Genomic DNA, 23,652 nt, shown 5'->3' on the forward strand with positions numbered 1-23,652 from the left:
GCTCAGGCTCTGGCATCTCAGCTCAACAAGAAGGTTGTGATTATGGTGGTTGTAATATGGGCACCTAGAAATGGGATCTGTGGATTGTCCACAATGTTCCAGGGCCAATGGGGAAGGGATCGCCGATTAGTGGCTGTGAAGGGTGAGAATGCGGAAGCTGGGGCGTTGGCAGGGAGAAGTGGGAAAGGATTGCCTTCTGGTATTGATCAAATAGGCGTTAACTCAAAACGCACTTGAGGGGGCATGTTTTCTGGGAGCAGAAGCTGCCCCCATTTCTCCAGCTCCCCTTGGGGATTTCAGCCTCACGTGCTACAGACTGAGCAGGGAGCAGCCACATCTCTCAGGCTTGTTTCCACAAACAAGGAAGTGGCAGCTATCCAGTGTTTACACACAACCAGGAGCAGGGACAGTGGGTTGGTGATGACTAAAGCTCTTGTGCTGGCAGGAGTCCTGCTGCAACAGGGAGCCCAAAGCAAGTGTTTACCTGCTGCTCAGTGACCAGGACTGGGGGAAATGTAACTTACTTCCCCAGGACCAAGTGCAAAGCTCATTCCCTCACCATGCTGGGAGCACATATGCAATTTGTACATGCCTTGTATTAAGCCTGGGGTCGCTGATCTGTGCAGAATCCCACCGTGATCCTTGCACGGTTGTCGGTAGGGGCCCTAAAGTTCTTGGCCAAGCTTTTCCTTAGTAGGGGCTTAAAACTGAGCACTTAAATCCCCATGGAGGTTCTGAAATATGGAGTCTGGCTCTCAGAGACGCTGAGATCTTTGCATCTCCCATTGCCAGACTGGGAGCAGTGAACACTCAGCAGACTTTATGGAGGTGCTGTATGTCTTTGCCTGACGTTAGCCTACGTCTTGCCCAAAGTATTTAGCTCTATGGGCCAAACCTTTGGTGCCTGATTGCATAGTGAGGGCCACGATCTTGCCTCTTTGCAGGCATATTGACCACATGTGGGAGCACAAATGTGGTGGGGGTGGGAAGTGGGGTCCATGTACATATAGGCACCTTCGCAGCCAGGTAGCTCCACAGATCCCTTCATAGCTGAGCATCCCAGAGGTAAAGCCGGACATATGTGGGATGCTACGTGCCTAAAGCTCAGCCCCGCAGTGTAACATTAATACAGAGGTTGCACTGGCCCCTGGCATGTTCCTGCCCAAAGCTGGTTGAGGTCATTGTTCAGTTGAGAAATTCTCCCAGCACCCCATTCCCTCCGAAAGCTGCTCTGAGTATGCTCTGCACATCCCATCTGATAGCCCAGCTCCTGGGGTGGGCCCAAGCAGCACTTGGTGCTGTTTTACAAGGCTGGGGCTCTCTGCCCGGCTCCAGGCATAAACGCAGAGCAACCTCTGGGTCATTCAACTTTGCTCCAGCTGCCCAGGGCTGCTAAGGGCCATTCCAGCAGCCAGGCATTGCTAGAGCACCAGGCCCTGACTCCTTCCTCCAAACATGCCCCTGCAGACATGCTGTGGGCCACAAGGGACATAGTACAGGATCCAGTACAGCAGCCCTGCGCTACCCACCGAGCTTCCCAGACCAGATGACTCCTTAGAGTTGTCTCCAGAGTGGCACCAAGCAGCCAGCCCACAGGCCAGGATCTGTCTGTCTCTGCCAGCTGTTCACTGTTCTCCAGTTCACCTGAACTCTAAGTATCACTATTATTAGGTCTGCTGTAGCAGCCCCCAGATCTAGGCACCTTGCAAACACAGCAGTCAGCACAGTCCTTGCCCTGACGAGTTTACAGTCTGACCCCCCAACCCAGCTGAAGGGTGGTGGGGTGGACAGCACTGCAGCAGGCAGGCAAAGGGATCAGGGTGGAGGCAGGAACTCGGCTAGTTAGTTTCATGGGGGTTTTGAAGATTAGGTCAGATGTGAGCATGGAGAGAGAGGCCTGCTTCTGATCTCAGCCTTGGGGTCCCTCTCTCCAAGACGGACAAGGCTGCTAGATCACAGATTCCTGAGCTCTTTGGGTAACTGGGCCAGATCCCAATTGTGCTTCTAACCCACTGTGGAATATGGACAGTGTTTAATTTGTGCCAGGGCTTGGCAGAATGGCAGTTGTGTAGGAGCAGTCTACCAGGTAGGAGTTCACAATGCTAGGCACAGATCTATGGAGTATCAGCACTGATGTGCATGCCAGGTGTAGGGACTCATCGCTATTTCACAATGCCCTGAAAGCCACTCTCCTGCTTTGTCACAATAGCAAAGGCCGACATGCCCCAAGTTGCACCAGCAGGATCTAGTGCATGCTGACCTCCTGGTGTTTACTGTGCACAGCTCTGCTCACATGTCTGGCATCGCCGCCTGAGCTTTAGTAGCTGATGTAGCATTTCATAATGCTGCTCAGGTGTTTGCATCAGCATTCACTAGCGAAGAGCAAGGAGGGGTTCAGCACGCTCGTACCCATGAATTGACAGCTCTGCATCCTGGCAAGCCTCTGGCTTCCTCCATGGTTCCATTTTCGTTTGCTTGGAGATATGCCCTCTCCAGTTACTGCTGCTGCCCTGAGCAGTCCCTGGAGATCAGGCATCTTCTCTGGGTGCTTCTGGGAAGCTGCTGGGCTTAATCAGTGTGAAATGTGATCCTGGAATGGCCACTTTGGCATTGTCAGCAACAGAGCTTAATTTGTGCCAGGACTTGCCAAGGCTGAGCCCCGGCACCTCTGGGCTTGCCAGGTCAGTTATGAAAATTAAAAAATTGCTTGAGCCCCAGCCACTCTTTCCTTACAAATTAAGTACCGGTCAGCAGTAAGTCCTTGCTGGATCTGGATTGAAGTCTGTGCAACGCAGGTAGCTTTGGACCTGTTGTCATTTTGTTTTCTCTGCGTTGCACCTTTAAATGCCAAGAGTTTGCCTGGCCCCTGGAGCAGCAGCCACTTTCTTAGACACACCTGATGCAGCATGTCACAGAGGAGTCACACAATGGGCTTTCTCGGGGAGCTTGGGCGTTTGGTCTGATTTTCCTTAATTTCAAATAAAAGCCATTCATAGAGGAAGTGAACACTTGTGCATTGTGCATGGAAAACACTCTCCCCTGCCTTTCACAAAATAAACTGGGGGTAGGGGATGTGGGAGGGTTTTCAGCTAGATGACTCAGGGGACGAGTATGAGGATATGGAGCCTTTCAGCTCTTGAATCCATCTCAGGATGGTAGAGACTGGAAAGCATTAGCAGGTGAGGGGGTGACCTATGTGAAATGGGTTGCGGGTTTCATGCCAGTTCATGCCATGGAGCTGCCCACATCACACAAATAACTATCACATAGCACATATTTGGAGGGTCTCTAGGTGTGGGTGACAGCGATGCCAGATAAAAATGGGGAGGGGGCAACCGGAGCACTGCAGAGTACTCCAGCACCCCATTGGGGTCCCAATCATCCCCTTCACACACACCGCATGGTCCACTGGCCTGGATTCCCTCTGTCCAAGTCGGGAATTGCCCTAGCTGCTCTGTGGCCTCTGGCTGAGTCTGAAGATGGGGGGCAGAGCAGGGTGTCCTCTGTGGGGAGCTGTGCTTTGATCTCCCCTGGGGGGGTTAAAAATCCAGCTGGGGGGGTCACAAAGGCGGGGTCTATGTGTACCGACTGGGGAGCATAGGAAGAGGGAGGAGACGGTAAAGCTGCCGCTTAGTGCCTGTGTCTCTGGTGTGTGACACTGGTGATGGGTTTTGGATGGTGAACTCCCTGCCGCGACACCGAACATTAGAGGACAATAGACAAATGAACAACAATGCCAGCAGAGAGCCAGGCACCGGCCAGGTTCTCAGCACTGGAGGGACTAAGGGCCGAAAGCGGATGGCACTGCTGCCCATAGGTCATAGTTTGGGCTCCATAGGGTGGCAGGAAATGGATTTCAAACAGGTCCCTGATACTGGGGCTCCGGCAGGCTGCCTGTCCTCTGCTGTGACCTCTCCTCCAGCTGCGGCTAGCCACTCACAGAGTCCCAGCCCTGCACTGCAGAGTGCCAGCCATGCACCCAGTAGGCGATGTGGACTAGCGAAGGGACTGGAAGGAAGGAAAGAAGGAAGGGGAAGAGGTAAGAGAAGAGAGACAAAAGAAGTTGTTGGGGGGGGGGGCTATATTAGAAGTTTCATTCCCAACAGGGTTCAGTTCAAGGGGTTTTGGGTAATTGGAGATGTCTGCTGAGCCTGACTCCTTCAGGGTCCTAACCTCTCCCCCCTTGGGAAAGGCTCCCCTGTCAGGCTGTCAACGCCTTGATCCCCCCACCTCAGACTGCAGCACGTCCGGAGCAGGTACGATTTCCAGTACGGTACAAAGGTAAACAAGTGTTTTTCATGCAGCATGGGGCGGCAGGAGCAAGCCGGGGCTGGTGCTTGTAAAGCTGGCCTCCTTATTTTGATAACGCTGTTTGGGGCTGGGCTCCCAGGTGTTAGGCTGTGTCCGGCCTAAACAGGCTCAGGGCTTTTATAAAGGTAAAATGCCTAGGATCACCTGAGTTACTGCCCAGCCTGGAGCGTGGAGGGAGGGCGCTGGCAAGGGAGTTGTCCAGGGACGGTCAGTGGCATTTGAGGCAGCAGGGACCTGACAAAATGAAAGTGCAGGTGAATGAGGATGTTCTCGCTTACATGGAGGCAGATGCTGTTCCAGAGGCTCAGGGCAGCACCAACCCGGCAGGCCCAGATGGGCCTCAGAGCAGAAACTCCGTGGTTATCTGCCAGGCAGTTGGCCGAAGCATCTTCACCTCCAGCGTCTCCTCAGCTGCTGGGCGAGTTGGCTTCCTGCTGCAGAAGGAGGAGGGAAAGGAAGCAAGCTGCCCAGTGCTGTTCATACAGCTCAATGAGCTGTTCAGCACCCCTGACGGCCTGCAGTGGAAGCAAACAGCCAGGTAAGCACTCAGGAGCAAGAGCTAGCCCAGAGAGAAGCGCATCGGAGACCACATAACAGGGTGGTCTGCCCCTTTAAGGGCACGAGGCCAGGCTGCCCTGTCCATTAATCATGGTGGCTGAGGGAGAGTGGTAGCCTCAAGCTGTCAGGGAGGAAGGTGCAGCAGCAGGAGGAGGAGGAGGAGGAAGGTCTTCGGTGGGAGAGGAGGCAGTGGAAACCTGCTGTAGAAAGAGGGCCTTCAGGGAGGCAACGCTCAGGGAAAAGAGCAAGAGACCTGCAGGAGGCCCTGGAGCAGGAGGGACTGAGAGAGGTGAAAGGAGCTGTAGCCCAGGGCAGGCTGAGGAACCATGTTGGTGCCTTGCCTATGTTGGGAAATAAAGCTGCCACTGTGGGCGTGTGTCCTTCATTGGCTGGGGACAGGCCAGCACTTTGCAGACCACCAGTCCAATACAGGAATATACAGCTTGGCAAAGCAGAGCAATGCCCCAGGAAATCTAGTCTGCTGCTGCTGCTGGAGATCAGTGCAGAGGGTTACAGACAAAGATCTAAAATAGCTGTGATACGCCTAGTGGTGAAATACTATCTCACTGCCGGGAGGGGAGAATTCTTCCTGGCCCCAGCTGGAAATATGCTTCTACCCTGACACATGAGGATTACTCCTGGGTATCCTAGCTTGAAATCAGAGATGTTAGATTCCATCTAGTCCATTGTCTGAGGACCAATGTGCAGGTTGTTCCTCACAGGGCCTCCATCAACACAGTTTCAAATGACTCAGTCAACATGCAGTTATTTGAAACTGAAAAGGCCACTTGTCCCAGCCACGTTGAGAGGCAGCAATTCCGGAGTCTGTACATTGTCGAGCAATGTATTGCCTTCTCTTTCCCTTTCTGCCTTCACTTTATATTTGTTGCCTTTCAAATCCATTGAGCAACCTTTGTCTGTGTGGTTTGGGTCATTCTCCGGGTCCCAGTTTCGAAAAGCCACTGATGGGATTATGCTGGTGTGTCACATGCAAGCTAAGCCTGAAGCCCACTGGCACGAGTGTTTTCGTGGTGACGCAAAAAATGCCAAGTGAGTGAATAACACTGAGGGTGGTGCGATCAGCTATTGTTCAGGGGTGGCGGTAGCCAAGGAAAAAGTTAAATATCCCACAGAACAAAACACACAGGACCCATATAATGAGCTGCAAAGGGCACAGTTCCTTTTTTTGCTGTTGTTAGGGGGAGATGGCTCATTTAAACAAACACTTTACTACCAACTAGGCTGCCACTGGCACATACCCGTGTCTGTCATCCCTCGCTGGAAACAATGCAAGGGTCAAGCGCTAGGACAGCTCCTGAAAAGGGCAGTTTCGCCATCAGACTGACAGGCCAGGAAGAGGAGTTTAGTGGCAGCATGTTGTGCGGATTGAAAGGAGTGATGCGTGGGAAACCAGCTGGAAGGATGCCGCAGTGAGGATGGGAAGGAGAGATCTGGCTTTGATGCTGAGGAGGAAGAAGTGGCAGGATTTGGAAATGGCCCTGATGAGTGGGGCGAGGAAAGGAAGGAGTTGAAAATAGCCGTGAGATTGTGGGCCAGAGTGATGGGGAGGTGTGGGGGTGTGAGACTGGCAGGGACAGAGAAGGAAGGAAGGAGTGTGTTTGGGAGGGGAGGGAAGGGAAGGAACTTAGTTCAGGTGATGACCAGACATGCAGGAGGAGACGTCAGAGCCACAGGCTGAGGTGGGTGGAGGGAAGGAGACTGTTTAGTGACAGAGGGACAGATCTGCAAGTCATCAGTGCAGAGATAACTGAACTCCTGGATTGTCATCAGCATGGATCCCTTAACTTCCAGGGACCAAGTTCAGAGGAGATCTGTGAGTATCTGGGGGATATCTGAGGGAGTCCAGAAGGAAGCTGAACTGAAGTCATGTACTTATTGAAGGGGTGGGGGAACGGGTATGCTGCCCCATCGGAGACTCATCTCTGAATCTGGGCCTTAGTCTGGTAAGCTTGGACCAGTGCCCCAAGAGTGTGGGGGGGGTGTCATTTTCCTGAGGGTACAAAACTGCTGCTGCTGGACTGATCCTCCTCAGTGCCTGAAGCCTGGAACACGTGGCTCAGGAGGTTATAGGGCTGCAGGTTTTTCTACATTCTAAAACCAACGAAAGGATCCCCAAAGCCTGGCAGATGCTGCCGCGCTCATCTGGAGAAGTTCACCTTATACCTGAGTCCCGGGCTGGAACAGGCTCTCAGAACAGCTCGGGGCTTTCCTCTGCGGGATACACCGTCTCCAGGGCCCCCTGCACTGTGCATTAAGGGAGGTCAGGGCCTGTGACTTCAGGGGAATGACTTGGCACTGTTCCCTCTGCAGATCACTGTCATGCTGTTCTCATTTTGCAGCCTAAGCTGGCATTTGTCAGAGCAGCTTTCCAGATTGGCCTTAATACAAAGGAAGCCTCTGTGTGCTGTCGGAGTTTGAATGTTTGGAATCTGGCAGCATGTGTGGGCATTGCATGGCGTTCCCAGCAGGAATGCTGGGACTCCCCCAAAGGGCACTTAGAGGGCACTGTGCTGTCCTGTCCTGCTGAAGAAGGGACAGATAATACCTGTGTTTACAAGAGAAAAGCTAAGTTCAGAGCTGTGGAGAGGTGCCTGGCTAAGAGCCCTGGAGCCAGCTCTGCTCTCTCTACAGTACAAGCAGCGTCTCCACTCTGACCTGGAAGCACTTCCCTTTTGGTATGAGGCTAGTTCAGTGCCCATGGCCCAGCCAGTCCTTGGCTTGTCTCCTGAGGCTCTGCCATTATCGACCCCCAAGCCATCCCGCCCCCAGGAAAGACCTGTGTGTGACTCAGCCTCTGATGACTTGGTGCCCTGCCCCTCCATGCTGGCCTCTCGGGGCTCTGATGGCTGCTTCAATTGGTCTTGCAGAATAATCTCTTTGGTCATTTCCCACATGTGAGTTGTGTGAATGGAACCCCGTAGCTGACAGCTCTTCTTCTTGCACCCTACCCCGACAGAGCCACGCGCTCCCACTCTGGGAATCCCGCTGTGCTCATGTGCAGACGTGTCTGGCTCAGCCCTGGGCATTTCTATCCCTTCGAACCCAGGGCAGCTCCACTGACGGCCTTCTGGCTTCTCTTTTCACAGGTGGATTAAGTTTGAGGAGAAGGTGGAAGATGGAGGAGAGCGATGGAGCAAACCTCACATCACAGCCCTTTCCTTACACAGTCTATTCGAGCTAAGGACATGCATCAAGAATGGGACGGTCCTGCTGGATTTAGATGCCCACAGTTTGAAGCAAATAGTGGGTAGGTGGATAATGTGGGAAGGTCACCTCCCTGGGCCATACCCATCCCTGGCCACAGGTTGGGCTCCTGGGAGCACCTTTAATGAAAGCACTGACACCTGCTAGCAAGGTGCATCCCTGGCTTTGTTTGGATTTGCACTGCAGCAGCACTGGAGATCAGAGCCCCATTGCACATTGTAAGGAACAGGCCCTGCTCCAAAGAGCTTTCCATTTCAGTAGACAGGCCAGGCCAAGCATTGAGGATTATTGTCCAGAGGGGGAGCTGCCTGACACCAATGTGCTCGCCAGCCCCCAGTGCAGACCCCCGCTATGGCGATGGAAGACTGCTTCCTGCAACGTAGCTACCATGCTTCAAGGTGATGACATCTCTGCACTGACAGAAAACCCCTTCTGTCAGCATGAGCTGTGCCTGTGCTTGGGGACTGTGCCGGTGACATCGCTGTACTAGTCCAGGCTCCAGAGCGTAGACGCAGCCTGCTTGTGGCTGAAGCTAGCAATGCTTTGATGCTTTTGTTTTGTGTTCAAGAGAAGGTGATTGCCACACAGATCGATGCTCACGCCCTGAGGCCGGAGGTGAGAAAGAAGCTCATGTCTGTGCTGCTCTGCACCCCCCAGCACCACACCACCAAGTCCCAGCTGAGGAGAGTGGCTGAGCTCGGTGCAGCCTGCTGCAGGGGTGAGTGTTTTCTGGGCTATCACCCTCACTTTCCCTTTTCCCTGTGTAGCTAGATCACGCGGTCCCTAGCTCCAGGCTGCAACAGGACAGGACCCTGGGCTTGTAAAACACCTGGGTTAATATCGTCCAGCATGAATCTTCTGAAAACGGAAGAGGAGAGATGCAGGGAGCACCTCTCTGCCTGAGGACAGGCTGCCAAACGGCGACTCCCAGGGACTTGTTCGAGGCTGTCTGAGGATGTCACGAATCCATAGCACAACCTAGCACAAGCCAGACTGCCTAGCTGGCAGCCTTCTCATTGGGAGGTTCAGGCCTGGAAGAGCGTGGGAGGTTGAAGGTCAGGCCAAGGCATTTACAGAGCCAAGGAAGGGCCCACGGTGGAAAAGCCAGGGAGGGGATGCAGAGCTAGGTGGTGTTTCTAGGCCTGGAATAGCAGATGGGGAGGTGCATTAGCAGAGCCTGGTAGGGGCCCAGAACTAGCATGAGGGGTTGGGGTACTGTGGAGCTGAGTGGGGTTTCTAGGAATAGAATAGCAAGGGGTGAGGTGCAAAAGCAGAGCTGAATGGGGGGGCCAGGTCAGCAGTTCCAGGGGGTACAACAGGTCAGGATTCAGGTCCATTGGCAGATCCACAAAAGGCTCCGGTACCCAGCACTTCCTGGCCAGTGTCTGAACGAAGCAGGCGCTATTACTTCCTCGTCTTTATGAGCAATAAGTGCATTTGCTGATTGAAAAGTAAATGTCAACGTCTGTGGATTTCCTCCTGCTAGAGAGCACTTACAGGAGCAATTCTAACCAATGGGCACATGCTGGCTTTGATGTTAAAGTCACACAAAGCAGCATTATAGGTCCCTCCGCAACTCCTGATTTTAGTGTGTCTCTCTTTGCATTGCAGACAAAGCTCGAAACCGGTCAGATCCAGGAGCTGAGATTTCAGAAGCACCCCTCAAGGAGCAGGTATGGCAGGCCAGCTCTGGGCAGAGAACACAGGGTCGTTAGTAGAGCTGGATGGAAAATTATGATTTTTTGGTGAAAAACTGCAAGCTGAAATATGTTGCTTTGGAGGTGATGCCACAGGGCCTCAGAGGAGTTGTGGTTTGGATGCATAATGATTCCCTTCTCCCCTGAAATAGTTCAGCCTTCATGACTCAGTCAGACACCTTCCACCAGCACTGAATGTCCTTGAAATAGACTTTGGCCGCTGAATAGCAATCTGGGACTAATGCATGCTCGGCCCGTCCTGGACTGAGGCTCTGTTTCATTTCAGCTAAAAAACCAATTCCAGAAGAAGATCCCAGCCGAGGCTGAAGTGTCCAACATTCTTGTGGGTGAAGTGGACTTCCTACAGAAGCCATTTATTGCCTTCATCCGACTGCAGGAGGCCGTGGGACTCGGGGCCTTGACAGAGGTTGCATTCCCCAGCAGGTAACCATCACCAGAGATCACTGCACTGAAGCCTCTTCTTCCTTTTCCTGTCTCATCAATTCCTTCCAGCATCCCATAGTCATATCTGTGGTTGGGAGCACAGAGTGAGGCCGAGGGTTGGTGATATGGAATGAGACTTTGCTAACTAAGTGCTTAGGAGTTCCCCAGAAACCATGCATCAAGCCTCCCCTGAATTTCCCAGGGACAGAGCTCCTTGCAGATGCTCCTACCAGCTCAGAGATGCTCAGAGAGCAGCAGGTGCTGATCTGTTAGGTATAACTTAGTACGAGATACATTGGTTGGGTTCTCAGAATTCTCCTCGGTGCTGACTTGTTTCCCTACCTGGGACCATACAGGCACTGGGTCTGTGGTCCTGAGAAATGACTAACTCAGGGAGACCTGGGCATAAGTGCTTAGTGGCATTTCTGCCATCATAGTGCCTGCCCCCTGCCAATCCAAGAAAATAAAATCAAAGCAAAGCAAACGCCCCTTCATCCCAATTCTCTGTGTCCATCTCACTGCAAATGACTAGTCCGAATGAAGGATCTGCCTGTGGGCAGCTGCTCTGGTGTCAGTGTCACACACTCATAGTCCACTGTGGGGCTGCTAAGCATCAGCTGCTCCAGGAGCTCCATAGACAATGCCATAGCACATGGACAAGATTGGGACACTCTCCCGATGATAATCAGATATTTGCTGTTCAGATGAGCTGCGAGCCCCACCTACAATGCTGACCCAGAACTGCTGGGAGCGCCTATCAGCCTGCATTTTGTCACAGTGTAGAGAACAGTTCTCCACTTGTCCTTGGGAAGCGGGCTAGTGGAGACCTGGCGGGGCTTCTTCATCTCTGCTGGGCAAAGCCCTGGACTGTAGACAGTGGGGAATAACCCTGCACTGGCCCTCAAGGGGATGGACCAGCTTGGTTCTGATGGGGGTTCCCCAGTACGAATCTAAGACTCTACGTCTCAGACTGCACTTGTCAGCTGGTCTCTGGGCTGTGGCAGGAGACACCATGGAGAGGACTCCTGGGAAGCTGGCTGGCAGCACCGCGGGAGCTGGGAATGGGCAGACCCTGATTTCCCAGAATTTCTGCTGCTTTATCACAGCTGAGCCCCACACTGCAGGGGCTTTGACACCAGCACATGACAAGCCAACCTACTGCCTGGACTCTGGGATCTCCCAGCCATCTATGTGCTCTCCCAGGACAGACACTTGCTCTGTCCCACCTCCCAACTGCTGTGATGGAGAGCCTGACTGCATGCAGTCAGCAGAGGGGCCCTGCCTGCTAAAAGGGGATGTGGGATGCAGGATGTGCCAGGTGGGGGATCTCGGCACGGAGACAGTATGGGGACGGGTGCAGTGTAAACGCCTAGATGAAGAGACCAATCTAGTGACAACCCACCACACTCAACAGCGTCGAATCTCGGTGCATCACTCTAGGGTGTCTTTACCTCGCACCTGCTGAGCGTGATTTGCAAAAGCCCGCAGCGCTGCAAGTCAACAGCCAGCTGCTGCCAGCAACTTCACCAGGAGTTTTATCATTAAGTGACTGAGATGGGGGCGGGGCATGTTTGAAAGTCCTACTGACTGGTCATGGTAAGACTGAGGCAAAAGGCAACACTTTTACCCCAATCTCTCCAAGCCTTCCGATACCAGCTATACCACAGCCCTCTCTGTCCCTGGATGCCTGACCTCTTTCAGCCAATTCAGAGAGGTGGTGTGGTTTGGGTCATTCTCCGGGTCCCAGTTTCGAAAAGCCACTGATGGGATTATGCTGGTGTGTCACATGCAAGCTAAGCCTGAAGCCCACTGGCACGAGTGTTTTCGTGGTGACGCAAAAAATGCCAAGTGAGTGAATAATACTGAGGGTGGTGCGATCAGTTATTGCACCACTAGGAGTATCACAGCTATTTTAGATCTTTGTCTGTAACCCTCTGCACTGATCTCCAGCAGCAGCAGCAGACTAGACTTCCTGGGGCATTGCTCTGCTTTGCCAAGCTGTATATTCCTATATTGGACTGGTGGTCTGCAAAGTGCTGGCCTGTCCCCAGCCAATGAAGGACACGCTGGGCCCTGGCCTAGGAGAGCTCACTCCAGAAGTGGGGGCATTTCTCACTGTTTCTGTGCTCTCCCTAGGTTTCTTTTTATCCTCCTGGGCCCCAGAGCCAAAGTGAAAGCCTATCATGAGATTGGAAGGGCCGTGGCCACGGTACTGACGGATGAGGTGAGCCCATGTGTCGGAGACGGTGCTGTGGGTGAGAGATCTAGCAGCTGCAGGGAGTATCAATATTAGACATTGGCACTATCTCTGGGGAAAGCTAGGGGGGGCGGTCTTCACAGGCGAAGCCAATGGGAGCTTGTTCTCACCCCACTGCCAACCTTCTGATCCTCTTCTGTAGGTCCCAAGCTGGAAGGATGGAGAAGTGGGTCAGCACTGGATCAGCCCACTGTTCTCCTTTGCCCTTCCCAAAGATCGATGGCGATGATATTAAGGCTGTGCTTTTCAGAGTCTAAGGGAGTTAGGCGTTTGAATCCCAGGGAAATGCAATGGGAGCTGGGCATGGAACTCACCCAGGTTCCTTTGGAAGCCCCATTTGAAAATCCCAGTGCAAGGAGGCTGGCTTAGCACACAGGGCACATAGGGTGGGAAGGGTCCTTACCCCATCTAGCATCAGCAGAAACCAGTAATCAGTCCTAGCAGCTCCCTGTGCCGGGCTGGAGCATTTAGCGTTCATCTCAGCCAGTGGTCGTGCACAGGGATTCGCTGGATAATGTAATTGCGTTTCCCTCCAGCTTTTCCAGCGAGTTGCCTGTCAGGCTCAGGACAGAGAAGACCTCATTGCAGGGATTGATGAATTTCTGGATGAGCTGACTGTGCTGCCTCCAGGCAAATGGGACCCGACCACCCGAATCCCTCCGCCAAAGTGCCTGCCCTCTCCTCACAAGAGGTACCAGAGGGGAAGAATGCAGCAGCTTTCTGGGGCTCTTTTACTAAAGAGCAGAGCAGGGCCTGAGACACAAAGCTGAGCTCTGGCTCTGAAATTCCCCCTCCTGCCACCTGGTGCAGGGCATTCAGATTCAGCCCCAGCTCTGCCAACGTTTAGGAGCGGCAGCAATCAGAGACCAGGAGTTTCACACTGACAGTGTGGTGTCCTGCAGCTGCCTCCCCACTGCCATAGCCTTTCCCCGCCCCAGGGAGCTGTCAGAGCCTTTTCCCGCTGCAGTGAAAGGCTCTAGCATAGGGTAAAAGCCATGGCAGGGAGAGTCATTGGGGAAAAGCTTCGGCAGCTCGCTGCTGCTGAGCTGTTCCCCGCTGCCTCCCCATGCCAGAGCCTTTCACTGACCCATGTAACTGTACACCACTGTGTGGACGCAGCTACTGCAGTGTGTAGCTACACATGCCCTACATGCTGCTGCATGTGGTGTGCAGCATAGATGTAACCTTAGCTGCCCCAAGGGATCCAAGGTGACAGGGCTGACAAGGGAGAAAACTGACTGAAGGGCAGTCCAGAGAGTGGATGTGAGAGCTGGCAGCCTCAGGGGGCTCTGCCTGAGCCATCTGTTGGGGTGAATGTCCACCCTTTGCCAATGCAGTCCTCGCCATTGGGGCATGCTCTGGTAGCCTCAGACAGCAGCAATGGCTCTAAGTGCTTTCGTCCATCCAAAGTTGAGCAGGACATTATGGCCCTCACAAGTGGCCTGCCCTTTGTCGCCTGCACATGTGATTCCTCTAATGCACTCTCCATGGGGCTAACCTTCACCTTGTGCAGGTGAAACACACCTTCCAGGTGGGGCAGGTCACTAGCAGCACATGGCACTGACATGCCATGTTCTGCATTGGCTCATGTGTCAGGCAGAGCTCCCAGGGTGACTAACGCAGGTCACCCAGGCTGAGTCAATTTGAGGTCAGTTCACCATCTTTCCAGCCCTGAATGGGGTGGGACCCAGTTAACTGAGGTGCCCCCTCCCCCCACACACCCCCATCCCCATGGTTAAGCTCTGTAGGGTTCTCTTGCAGCCCAGCTGGAGCGGCAGGGTGTTCTCAGCAGGAAAGGCTCTCTGCATCACTGCAAATTATTCCAAGTCGTGGTTTAAAACTTAAGTGCTCTGCATGGCCACAACCTGGCCTCTAGACTCTTCACTCCACTCAGTGATAAAACTAGTGTCCTGCTACTACCTCCCATTTCTGTGTATTTCCTCCCCAGTGTATCTGGACCACTGAGATACAGCTTCCTCTAGGGATGGAAGTGGCAGCATCAGCTGTACTGAGATTCCCAGAGAGCAGTGGGGTTGAGATTTCAATACCAAAAATTGCCTGAGGAACTAGGCTGGGTTTCGTTAATGAGGATGGTTGAGTTTCTCTTGTTGTCTCAGGATCTCCATGCACCTCCGGGAATGGAAATCTCACTGCAACGGGAATGTGTCTGCAGCTGACGACAGACATATCCATGGGCACCAGCCTGTCAGCGAGGAGTTGCAGAGAACAGGAAGGTCAGTACCCGCCTGGAGAGGCTACTGACATTTGCCTTAAAGAAAGCCAGCTAGAGTCAGCCCTGGCATAAGTAGGTGCAGTTCTCCTGAGTCAGTGGACTGGTGCCCGCTTACACCAGGGCTCAGTTTGGCCTGGAGCTAGGGGCCCCATAGTTAGTGCTCTGCGCTGGCACACAGTAGACACAGGTTTATTCCTGGGCCTGGTTTCTCACTGCCAGACTGGTAGCCACTGAGGGCTCTGGAGAACCGCAGGAGACACCTGAGTTGGATTTCTGGCCCTGATCTCTTGTTTTCCGGACCCTGGGGTGGAGTTTCTCCTAACAGCACATCAGAGACCCAGATTACATTCCTAGCCAGTGTCTCAACTTGGGGCTGCTCCAGACAGGCAAATAAAAGACCAGAGTTAAGTTCCTGGGGATATTCAGAAGATATGGAGCCAGGTATCTCCTGACTTCATTTCAGTAAACGAGTCTCTAAGTTCTGTAGGGCAGGGGCCAACCTCACATTCATACAGTGTCTCGCAAAATGGGGCCTGGTTCTGACGCGTTTCTTGAAGAGCAACTTGGTTACAAATAAGAAAGAAATAGCACAGACAGGGTTTGCCAAGATTTTCTTGTAGTCCCCAAGGTAAATATTGAGCACTGGTCAATAGAGATAGGCCTGAACCAAACCCCTGGTTCCAATTTCTGTCTCCAACCTTAAGATCTGGTGCGCACCAGAACTGGTGCAAACTGAACAGTCTGGAACTTGGCATTTCAAAATCTGGACCTGAATCTGAACCTCCCAGATTCCAGGGTGTTGGGGGCTGGGACCCAGTGTTCACATCTGCCTGGTACAGCTGCAGACTCTGACTTGACCCTGGGACTCAGCGGGGCTTGGGCTTAGCCCATCTCTGACATTTCTCTCTGGTCAATACATCAAAAGGAGTCAATATCTGCTTTCAAATAGGCCCTCAAGTGGGCCAGCCACTAGGGGGCATGGTAGCATTGGGTTTGGTAGCTTCCTTGAACCTGTTGTTCCCGAGAGAAAATAGCTCTGTTCTAGGATTCTTCCTGCAGAGCTCTCTCAGGCCAGCCTTGGCTAAGCAGGGGATCTTGCTCGTACAGTATAGAGTGATTGGTGTGGAGGATTCCTGCTCTCTGTCGTGAATCTCCTTGTTTCCATGTTGGGCTGCAGGTTATTTGGAGGGCTGGTAAAGGACATCCGGAGGAAGGCCCCTTGGTACTGGAGTGACTTCTATGACGCCCTGAACATCCAGTGCTTTTCGGCTATTCTCTATATCTACCTAGCGACTGTTACCAATGCAATTACTTTTGGCGGTATGCTGGGAGACGCTACCGATAACATGCAGGTCTGTGCTAGCCTCCGGTGTGATGCCACTTTGCCTGTGCCACAGTGACGTGTCATCCCCTCTGTAGCAACGTCATTGTCTTTCTTGCTCTGATGGACATTGCATCCAGTATTGAGTGAATCATAAGTAAACCAGGTGCCAGCTGTCATATTAATAACAAAGCAGAGGAGACAGGGCAGTTGGTGTACAGTAATGCCAATACTTAGCATTTAGCTGGAGCTTTTCATTTGGAGATCTCAGAGCACTTGAGTTCCTGGTGGTGCCTCTACTGTGAGATGTGGTCCACCAGTCTGAGTAGAGGACTGGAAGCCACCCAGTCCTGTTTCCTTAGGCAGAGCTGAAGTTACTGAAGATGTGCTGAGAATCTAAAGAGAATTGCACCACACCTGACAGCACGCATTTCTCCAGGTGCCAGCTGCTCACCAATTCAGACAAACAAAACTAGCACTGTGTGTAACAGCGCCACCTGGCAACTCCCAGTAAAGTTACACCTGTCTCCTCTCACAGAACTCTCACCTTGTGCCTTTCTGAACTGCTCATGCTTCGCTGGGTTTCTCCCTGTGTTTCAGGGAGTGCTGGAGAGTTTCCTGGGCACCGCTATCGCTGGAGCTGTCTTCTGCCTCTTTGCTGGCCAACCGCTCACCATCCTGAGTAGCACTGGCCCTGTCCTAGTCTTTGAACGGCTCCTCTTCTCCTTTAGCAAGTGAGTAAGGGCCTGTCTCAAAGTGTCCCCTTGTCCTGAATGGGTAACTGCGTCCAGTGAGCTTCCTGAACCGCTTCAAATGAGACTTGCAGCTCTTTGGATACTTAATAAACCCAGGTGTTTAACACCTTAGGCCTGGCTGGTTTCCTAAGGGATCTGTTGGGCCACTGGGGATACTGCTGTGCTAGAGGAGAGGGAGGCCTTCTGCTGTGACTCTGGAAAAGAACTAATCCCCCATTTGGCCCTGACAACCCCTTCAGGGAACCCCCTTGTTTTCAGCCTCCCAGTGAGAGCAGCCCTCACCCCTGACCCCAGCCACTGGGTCAGTCTCCCAGTGAAGAGCTTCAGTGATTCATATCTCACAACCCGGCACGGCCCAGTTCCAACATCATGCAAGAGAAATGATTCCTGTAGGATTCATGGGCAGGCCTAGAGCAGAGAGCTGGAGCCAGCAGATCATCGGTGATTCCCCAGACGTGCTGAGCTTGGCTCAGCCACCACTGACCTCAGAATTGTGCTCCATATCTCTGTGTGATGGCCATGGCATTATAAATCGCTCTGGGGACTCAATCACAGCCTGTGAGTGGGGAGAGCTGGGATCAATTCCCAGTCTTGCTACTAATGCATAGTATCACCTTGGGCACATCTGTTGGTGTTTGCTTCTCTAGGCTCTGTTTCCCAATGTGTAGAAGGGGGCTAATGATGCTCAGCTGCCTGACAGGCTGTCATGAGGTACTAACAGGAGTGTCAGATGTAAGACGTGGGAGGTAATTGTCCCACTCTATTCAGCACTGGGTGGGGGCTCAGCTGGGGTACAGTGGCCAGTTCTGGGTGCCACACTGTGGGGAAGATGGGGACAAACTGGAGAGACTCTAGAGGAGAGCAACAATAATGGCAAAAGGTTTAGAAAGCCTGGCCTGTGAGGAAAGGTTACAAAACTGGGCATGTTTAGTTTGGAGAAAAGAAGACTTAGGGGGCATGGGCGGCGGGTGGAGCCCCCCTTTGGGGAGGCTAGCCCTGGCTCTGCCCCTTCCGCTCGGCCCCCCTGCAGCCGGAGCCCCATACCTCCTGCTCCCCCACACCCGGAGGAGCCCCGAGCTCCCCCTGCTTCTGCCCGGAGGATCCCTGAGCCCACCCCCCTTGGCCGGAGGAGACCCAAACTGGCCAAAGCCCCGAGGCCCCACCCCCACCTGCCTGGAGGAGTCCCAGGACAGTGGCAGCTGCGCTGCTCCTCCCCTCCCCAGACACCAAGCCGCCTGGGTAAAAGTGTTTCTGGTCCAGAAGAAGGTTTTGCTATGCCCCATGCATGTTCTGGGGCAGCTGAGGAGGTGGTAGTTGCTACTCAGTCCAGAGAGATTACTGATGAACCCAAGAAGTGGAATAGCACATACTGCCTCCTCAGCCACCCCGGAACCTGCATGGGGCATAATAAATAAAAAACTTCCCCCCAAAACCCCACAACCGGGGATCAGCGGCCACTGCAGCACCAGGGGAGGCAGAGCCTGGCCTCCCCTGGCCTATTATATCTGCTGCTCATGTTGAGGGGGCCCTGATAACAATCTACAAATCTGGTAAGGGCTGTTCTAAAGAGGATATGATCAATTATTTACCATTCCACTTAAGGTCAGACAAGCAGCAGGGGCAGCTCCAGGCCCCAGCACGCCAAGCATGTGCTTGGGGCGGCAAGCCGCGGGGGGCGCTCTGCCAGTCGCCGGGAGGGCGGCAGGCAGGGTGCCTTCGGCGGCATGCCTGCGGAGGGTCCGCTGGTCCCGCGGCTTCGGTGGAGCTGCGGGACCAGCGGACCCTCCGCAGGCACTCCTGCGGGAGGTCCACCGGAGCCGCCGGACTGGCGACTTGCAGAGTGCCCCCTGTGGCATGCCGCCGTGCTTGGGGTGGCGAAATGTCTAGAGCCGCCCCTGACAAGAAGTAATAGACTTAATTTGAAGCAAGGCAGATTTAGGTTAGACACTAGGAGAAAATTTCTAAATTTAAGGGTAGTTAAGCTCTGGAACAGGCTTCCAAGCGAGGTTGTGGGATCCTCATCGCTGAAGGTTTTTAAGAGCAGGTTAGACAAACATCTGTGAGGGCTGGTCTAGGTTTCCTTGGTCTCGCCTCAGTGCAGGGGCTGGACTTGTTGACCTCTCGAGGTCCTTTCCAGCCCTGCATTTTTGTGATTCTGTGTGCTCCATCCAGCACACTGAGGTCATTGGACAGGTGGCACTAAAGACAGGCAGAGCATACTGCTATTAACGATTAGTAGGGCTCCGTATCTGTCACAGAGGTCGCAGAAGTCAGGGATTCTGTGGCTTTCCATGACCTCCATGACTTCTGCAGGAGCCAGTGTGGCTGACCCCAGGGCCGCCCAAGCAGCTGGCTCTGGGGCCAGCTGCTCAGGTGGCCCCCAAGACAGCCACACGCACTGCTGCTAGAATGGCCCTGGGGACAGCCACACCGCTGCTGCTCCAGTGGCCCCCGGCAGTGGCTCCCCCATACGCCCCCCACCAGCAGCCCACTCATGCCTCCCAGTGCCCCCCTTCTCCCCCCTAAGATTTAATCACAGGTATTTTTAGTACAAGTCATGGACAGGTCAAGGGCCATGAATTTTTCTCTGTTGCTCGTGACCTGTCCATGACTTGTACTAAAAATACCCGTGACTAAATCATGGCCTTAGTGATTAGAGTTAAGTGTCATGTCTTGTGTGTGACTGATTCATTGAAACACTTCGGGCCCATCCTTTCTCCAGAGACTACAGCCTGGATTACTTGGAGTTCCGCTTCTGGATTGGCCTCTGGGTGGCCTTTTTCGGACTGATTTTGGTGGCCACCGAAGCGAGTTACCTGGTACAGTATTTTACTCGCTTCACCGAGGAAGGCTTCTGTGCCCTCATCAGCTTCATATTCATCTATGATGCCGTGAAGAAGATGCTGAGCTTGGCGGACAGCTTCCCCGTCAACTGGGATTACAAGATCAATGACGTCACCCTCTACGGCTGCATCTGTAACTCGTCTGGCACAGGTAGGAGCGGGCTGCCTCCAGTTGGGAGGGTCCCTGCGTCTCCGTTTGCCTGGGTGGTTGCATGTTTCTGTCAATAGTGCTGGGGCCGAACTCTGTGTATTGGAACGGGTCTTAGAAAGCAGCAGTTCAGCAGTGCTTGTCCCTTCCAAAAAGGAACTGGTGTTATTATTCGTATTGTGAAGCACCTAGGAGCCAGAGGCACAGACCAGGCGCCAGGTGCTGTACAGACACAGGACACAAAGACAGTTCCTGCCGCAAAGAGCTGACAGGCTGAGACAAGAGACTACAGGCAGAATTCAGACTGATGGGGAGCATAAGGAAACAACGAGACAATACTGTCAGCATGATAGGCTGGGTGGTCTCTGCACACCACCCAACTGCCTGTTGTTAAACCTTGTGCAGGGAGTACAGCAACAGAGAGATGTAAAGAGGCATTTGCAGGTGGACAGTGAGGTGACTTTGCAGATGTTTATGGGGAGCACCTCCCAAGCATGAGGGGCAGCAGGGGAAAAAGCACGAATGGGGCTTATTTGAAAACGTAACCAGTGGGCAATGAAGCTTGGCAACCTGGGCTGATCAGAGATGGGGGGTCAGCATCTCAGTGATGTATGAGAGATGAGCCGGAGTGTGGGAATAGACCAGGAAGGGACTCAAAAGTAAAGATTAGCATCTTCTATTCAGTATGGAGGAGAAAGGGGAGCCACCAGAGATGCAAACTGGAGGGTGATATGGTCAAAGTAAAAATGATCTTTGCAGCAGTGCTTTGAACAAACAGGAGCAGGGCAAGGTTGCATCGGTCAAAGCCAGAGAAAAGGGTGTTGCAGCAGGGGTGCTGGAATGGTGGGGAGGAGGCCAAGGCCCCATCATTTTTTACTGGCCATAAGGGTAAGCAAGGCAGGGAAAGGGGCAGAGAGGAACAAGTGGTGGCAGGGCCTTGCGGGAAGGGGTGGAGCAGGGACCTGGTGGGGGTGGAATGGGCAGACAGGGGGCAGGGCCTCAGGGGGAAGAGCTGGCATGAGGGTAGGACCTTAGGGAGAAGAGGCAATGTGAGGGCAGGAGAAGGGATGGCATGGGAGGGCGGGGCCACTTTTAGGGAGCTTTCATCACCCCTGTGTTGCGGTAATCAAAACTCAAGAAGATTAGAGACTGGGTGAGAGATTTAGCTGTGTGGGTGGGTAGGAAAGGCCAGATTTTACAGATGAGAGGGGAAGCTATTTTGCCAATGTCAGTCTTTGAAGAAGTGAGTGAGCACGTGCAGAGGGAGAAGTAGAGGCAAGAGGGGTAGAGGGTTTGAGGAAGGAGTCCAAGGGGGCTGGGATTGTGGAGTGGGAGTCAGGGTGCAGAACTGGAGGCATTTGGCTGGGAAGGCGGCAGAACTGGAGGAGAAGAGAACAAATCTGTACTGGAGGAAGTCAGCCTTGTTCCGAGATTTCTGCCAGAGATGCTCGGCAGTACGAGAGCAGAAACAGACGAGGTGGATGTTGGGTGTGAGCCAGAGCTGGGGGCTGGGAGGGCTGGGACCTTGTGAAGGGAGATGGGGGCAAAAGAGTCGAAGGTGGATGACAGCGAAGCATGGGGAGAATCAACAAGCATATCAATGGAAGAAAATGCCAGATGGCCCCCTCTGATCGAACTGGGCTGCTCCCTGGGCATATCAGTCACACCTTCCCCACGCAGTGGCAAACAGTACAGCTTCTTACTTGTGTGAGCCCTTTGGGCTAGCACCATTGCAGGGGAGGGAGCTGGGCTGCGTGCTGACTGTTACAGCATCCACAGAGCTGGTAACTGAGTAGAAGGCTACCTTTGGCTCTCAAGCGCCTGCCCAATGCCAGCAGCAGCAAAGGGGCTGCCCAAATGTCCCTGAGGGTAGGTCCCTGGTGGACCACATCTCAAAATAACTGGGCTGTGGAGGAGGCAGAATCTGGCCTGCAGGATTTTTACAACTGATGATGTATGAAAAAGAGGAAACCCAGCTTGGCTCTCCAATCCCAGGAGGAGTGTGCAGGGCTCTCAGTTAGGGACAGAATCTCTTTACGTGTGAACTCAGGTAAATGGGATGTGGTTTCAGTGAGGCTCAGTACACATGGGACTGTCACTTTCCAGAGCAGACCCACACTTTGACATGGGTTAGACTGAGTTAGGTGAAATACTGATTGCAGAGAATTCCCTGAAGAATGTGGCTCTTGTTCTGTGTGTGAACCAGTCCTGAGTTCGGGGACTGTAGGAGCCAGGGCCAGGGAATCACCAAATAGTTCGGATGAACCTGCTTTCCAGCAATTGTGACTCTAGTAATGGGTCACTCAGCCACTCTGGGCTCTTGATTAACTCCTGAAAACCACCATCCTCTGGGAGTCGGGTTATTACCAGAAAGGTGATAGTAGTACAGGGCATCCCCTCATTAATAGAGCCGCCCCCTTTGTGTATCCAGCCCTGCCAAGAATAGCACAGTCCCTAGAGGGCGAGACCTTCACTGTGGCCCATATGTGACTGGAGCAATTGTCCCATGGACACCTCCCTGCTATATAATGTCTGTGTAGCAAACACAGCACATATCCAGGGGATATGAGGACTGTACTTGTGAGGATGCTCCTGCAGTACTTATGTGGCCTCACCACTAGAGGGTAACAGAGAGCCATGCTGCATTGGCATGAGTCACATCCTGATGTATTTTTAGGACTCACTGCAGGCCCCAGATACAAGGTTGGGTGCTCAGTCAGAGTTAAGGGGGGGAGTTCATATCAGTAACTAAAGTGTTACAGATCCCAGTGCCAGGGTCCCATCTGCATGCAGGAGGCATCTCAGCCTGGGTGTGAACTCAGCCGGAGAGCTCAGCTGTCTGTCCCCCGCGGGGACCCTCATGGAAACATTGAACTCCAGCCCTTCCCCCCAGTCCAGTGGTGGTCTCCTGTGCCCGGAGAGCAGGGAGTGTGAGGGGGAGTCAATGTGGTGATAGATCCTGACTCCGATCAGAACTGTGCTGGGCTTGTTTTCTGCTACTGCTAATTTCTCTCTCCCTGTTGCATTGATCTGCCCAGTGTCTCCCATGGACTCGGACTTCCTTCGGGTCCATCCCCTCCATGCTCCCTGGTCTCAGCCTGCCAGCTCTTTGGGGGAGAACACAGCTCTCTGCGGGGTGGGTGTTCCTGTTCCAAGGGGGGAGAGGAGAATTGGCCGCTGTGGCCATGAGAGGCAGGGACTCAGCAGAACATTAGCAGCCTTGGTCCATTCCCCAACCCCAATTCTATGGAAGCCAGGGACCCCCTACTCCCCCTGCACCATCCTCTCCCAGCCAAACTCCCAGAGACACTCATAGCGGGACCTGTCTGACAGCAAACTTCCAAAGACTCAAACCCTCTTCTCCCCCGAACCAGAGCGGGGAGATGTCGCGGCTATTTTCTTCATAACCCTTCACTCTATTGTTTGTCTGGCTTCTCAGTAGAGCTATAGAATAACCCAGACCCCACATGGCCACATGCCAGCCCCAGGGAAATCTCAGGATCTGGGAAGAGCCCAGCTCCATCATTATAGCTCTCAGCAACAGGACAAATTCTCGTGGTCTCTGGATGCAGGAATTTCCATGCCCTTGGGTGCATCTGTGACATGAGCCTGGGTACCCAGCTACTTTGCTCCCTCTGCACTGAGCTACTGAGCGTCTCCTGGGAAGACAGGCCAGCCTCCTTGCCCACTCTGGCACAGCGCTGACTGCATCGCCCTCTTCACAGCTGGGCTTTGTGCTGAAGGGATGACCTCATGGTGCGCAGCTGGGATGCTCTCGGTGCCTCTTCGCTTAGTCCCACAGTCAGGCAGTTTTTACCTCCTCCACATCTCAATGAAAGTTCTTTGCTTGTGGATGGTGT

The 23,652-nt window shown here is 53.4% G+C and overlaps 1 protein-coding gene across 1 annotated transcript in view; it reads left to right on the forward strand.

The window, feature by feature from the left end:
• The window catches only part of SLC4A9 (solute carrier family 4 member 9), a 71,196-nt gene that overhangs the window by 14,422 nt on the left and 33,122 nt on the right, over positions 1-23,652 (forward strand). Inside the window, exons 2-11 of the mRNA XM_050962584.1 lie at positions 7,977-8,137; positions 8,663-8,812; positions 9,706-9,767; positions 10,078-10,235; positions 12,372-12,459; positions 13,029-13,183; positions 14,610-14,726; positions 15,903-16,077; positions 16,647-16,780; positions 19,524-19,795. Of these exons, the coding sequence (XP_050818541.1) occupies positions 7,977-8,137; positions 8,663-8,812; positions 9,706-9,767; positions 10,078-10,235; positions 12,372-12,459; positions 13,029-13,183; positions 14,610-14,726; positions 15,903-16,077; positions 16,647-16,780; positions 19,524-19,795 (1,472 nt within the window). The remainder of the gene's footprint in view (positions 1-7,976; positions 8,138-8,662; positions 8,813-9,705; positions 9,768-10,077; positions 10,236-12,371; positions 12,460-13,028; positions 13,184-14,609; positions 14,727-15,902; positions 16,078-16,646; positions 16,781-19,523; positions 19,796-23,652) is intronic.

The sequence above is a fragment of the Gopherus flavomarginatus genome, chromosome 7 (assembly GCF_025201925.1).
Source record: "Gopherus flavomarginatus isolate rGopFla2 chromosome 7, rGopFla2.mat.asm, whole genome shotgun sequence".
NCBI lineage: Eukaryota > Metazoa > Chordata > Testudines > Testudinidae > Gopherus > Gopherus flavomarginatus.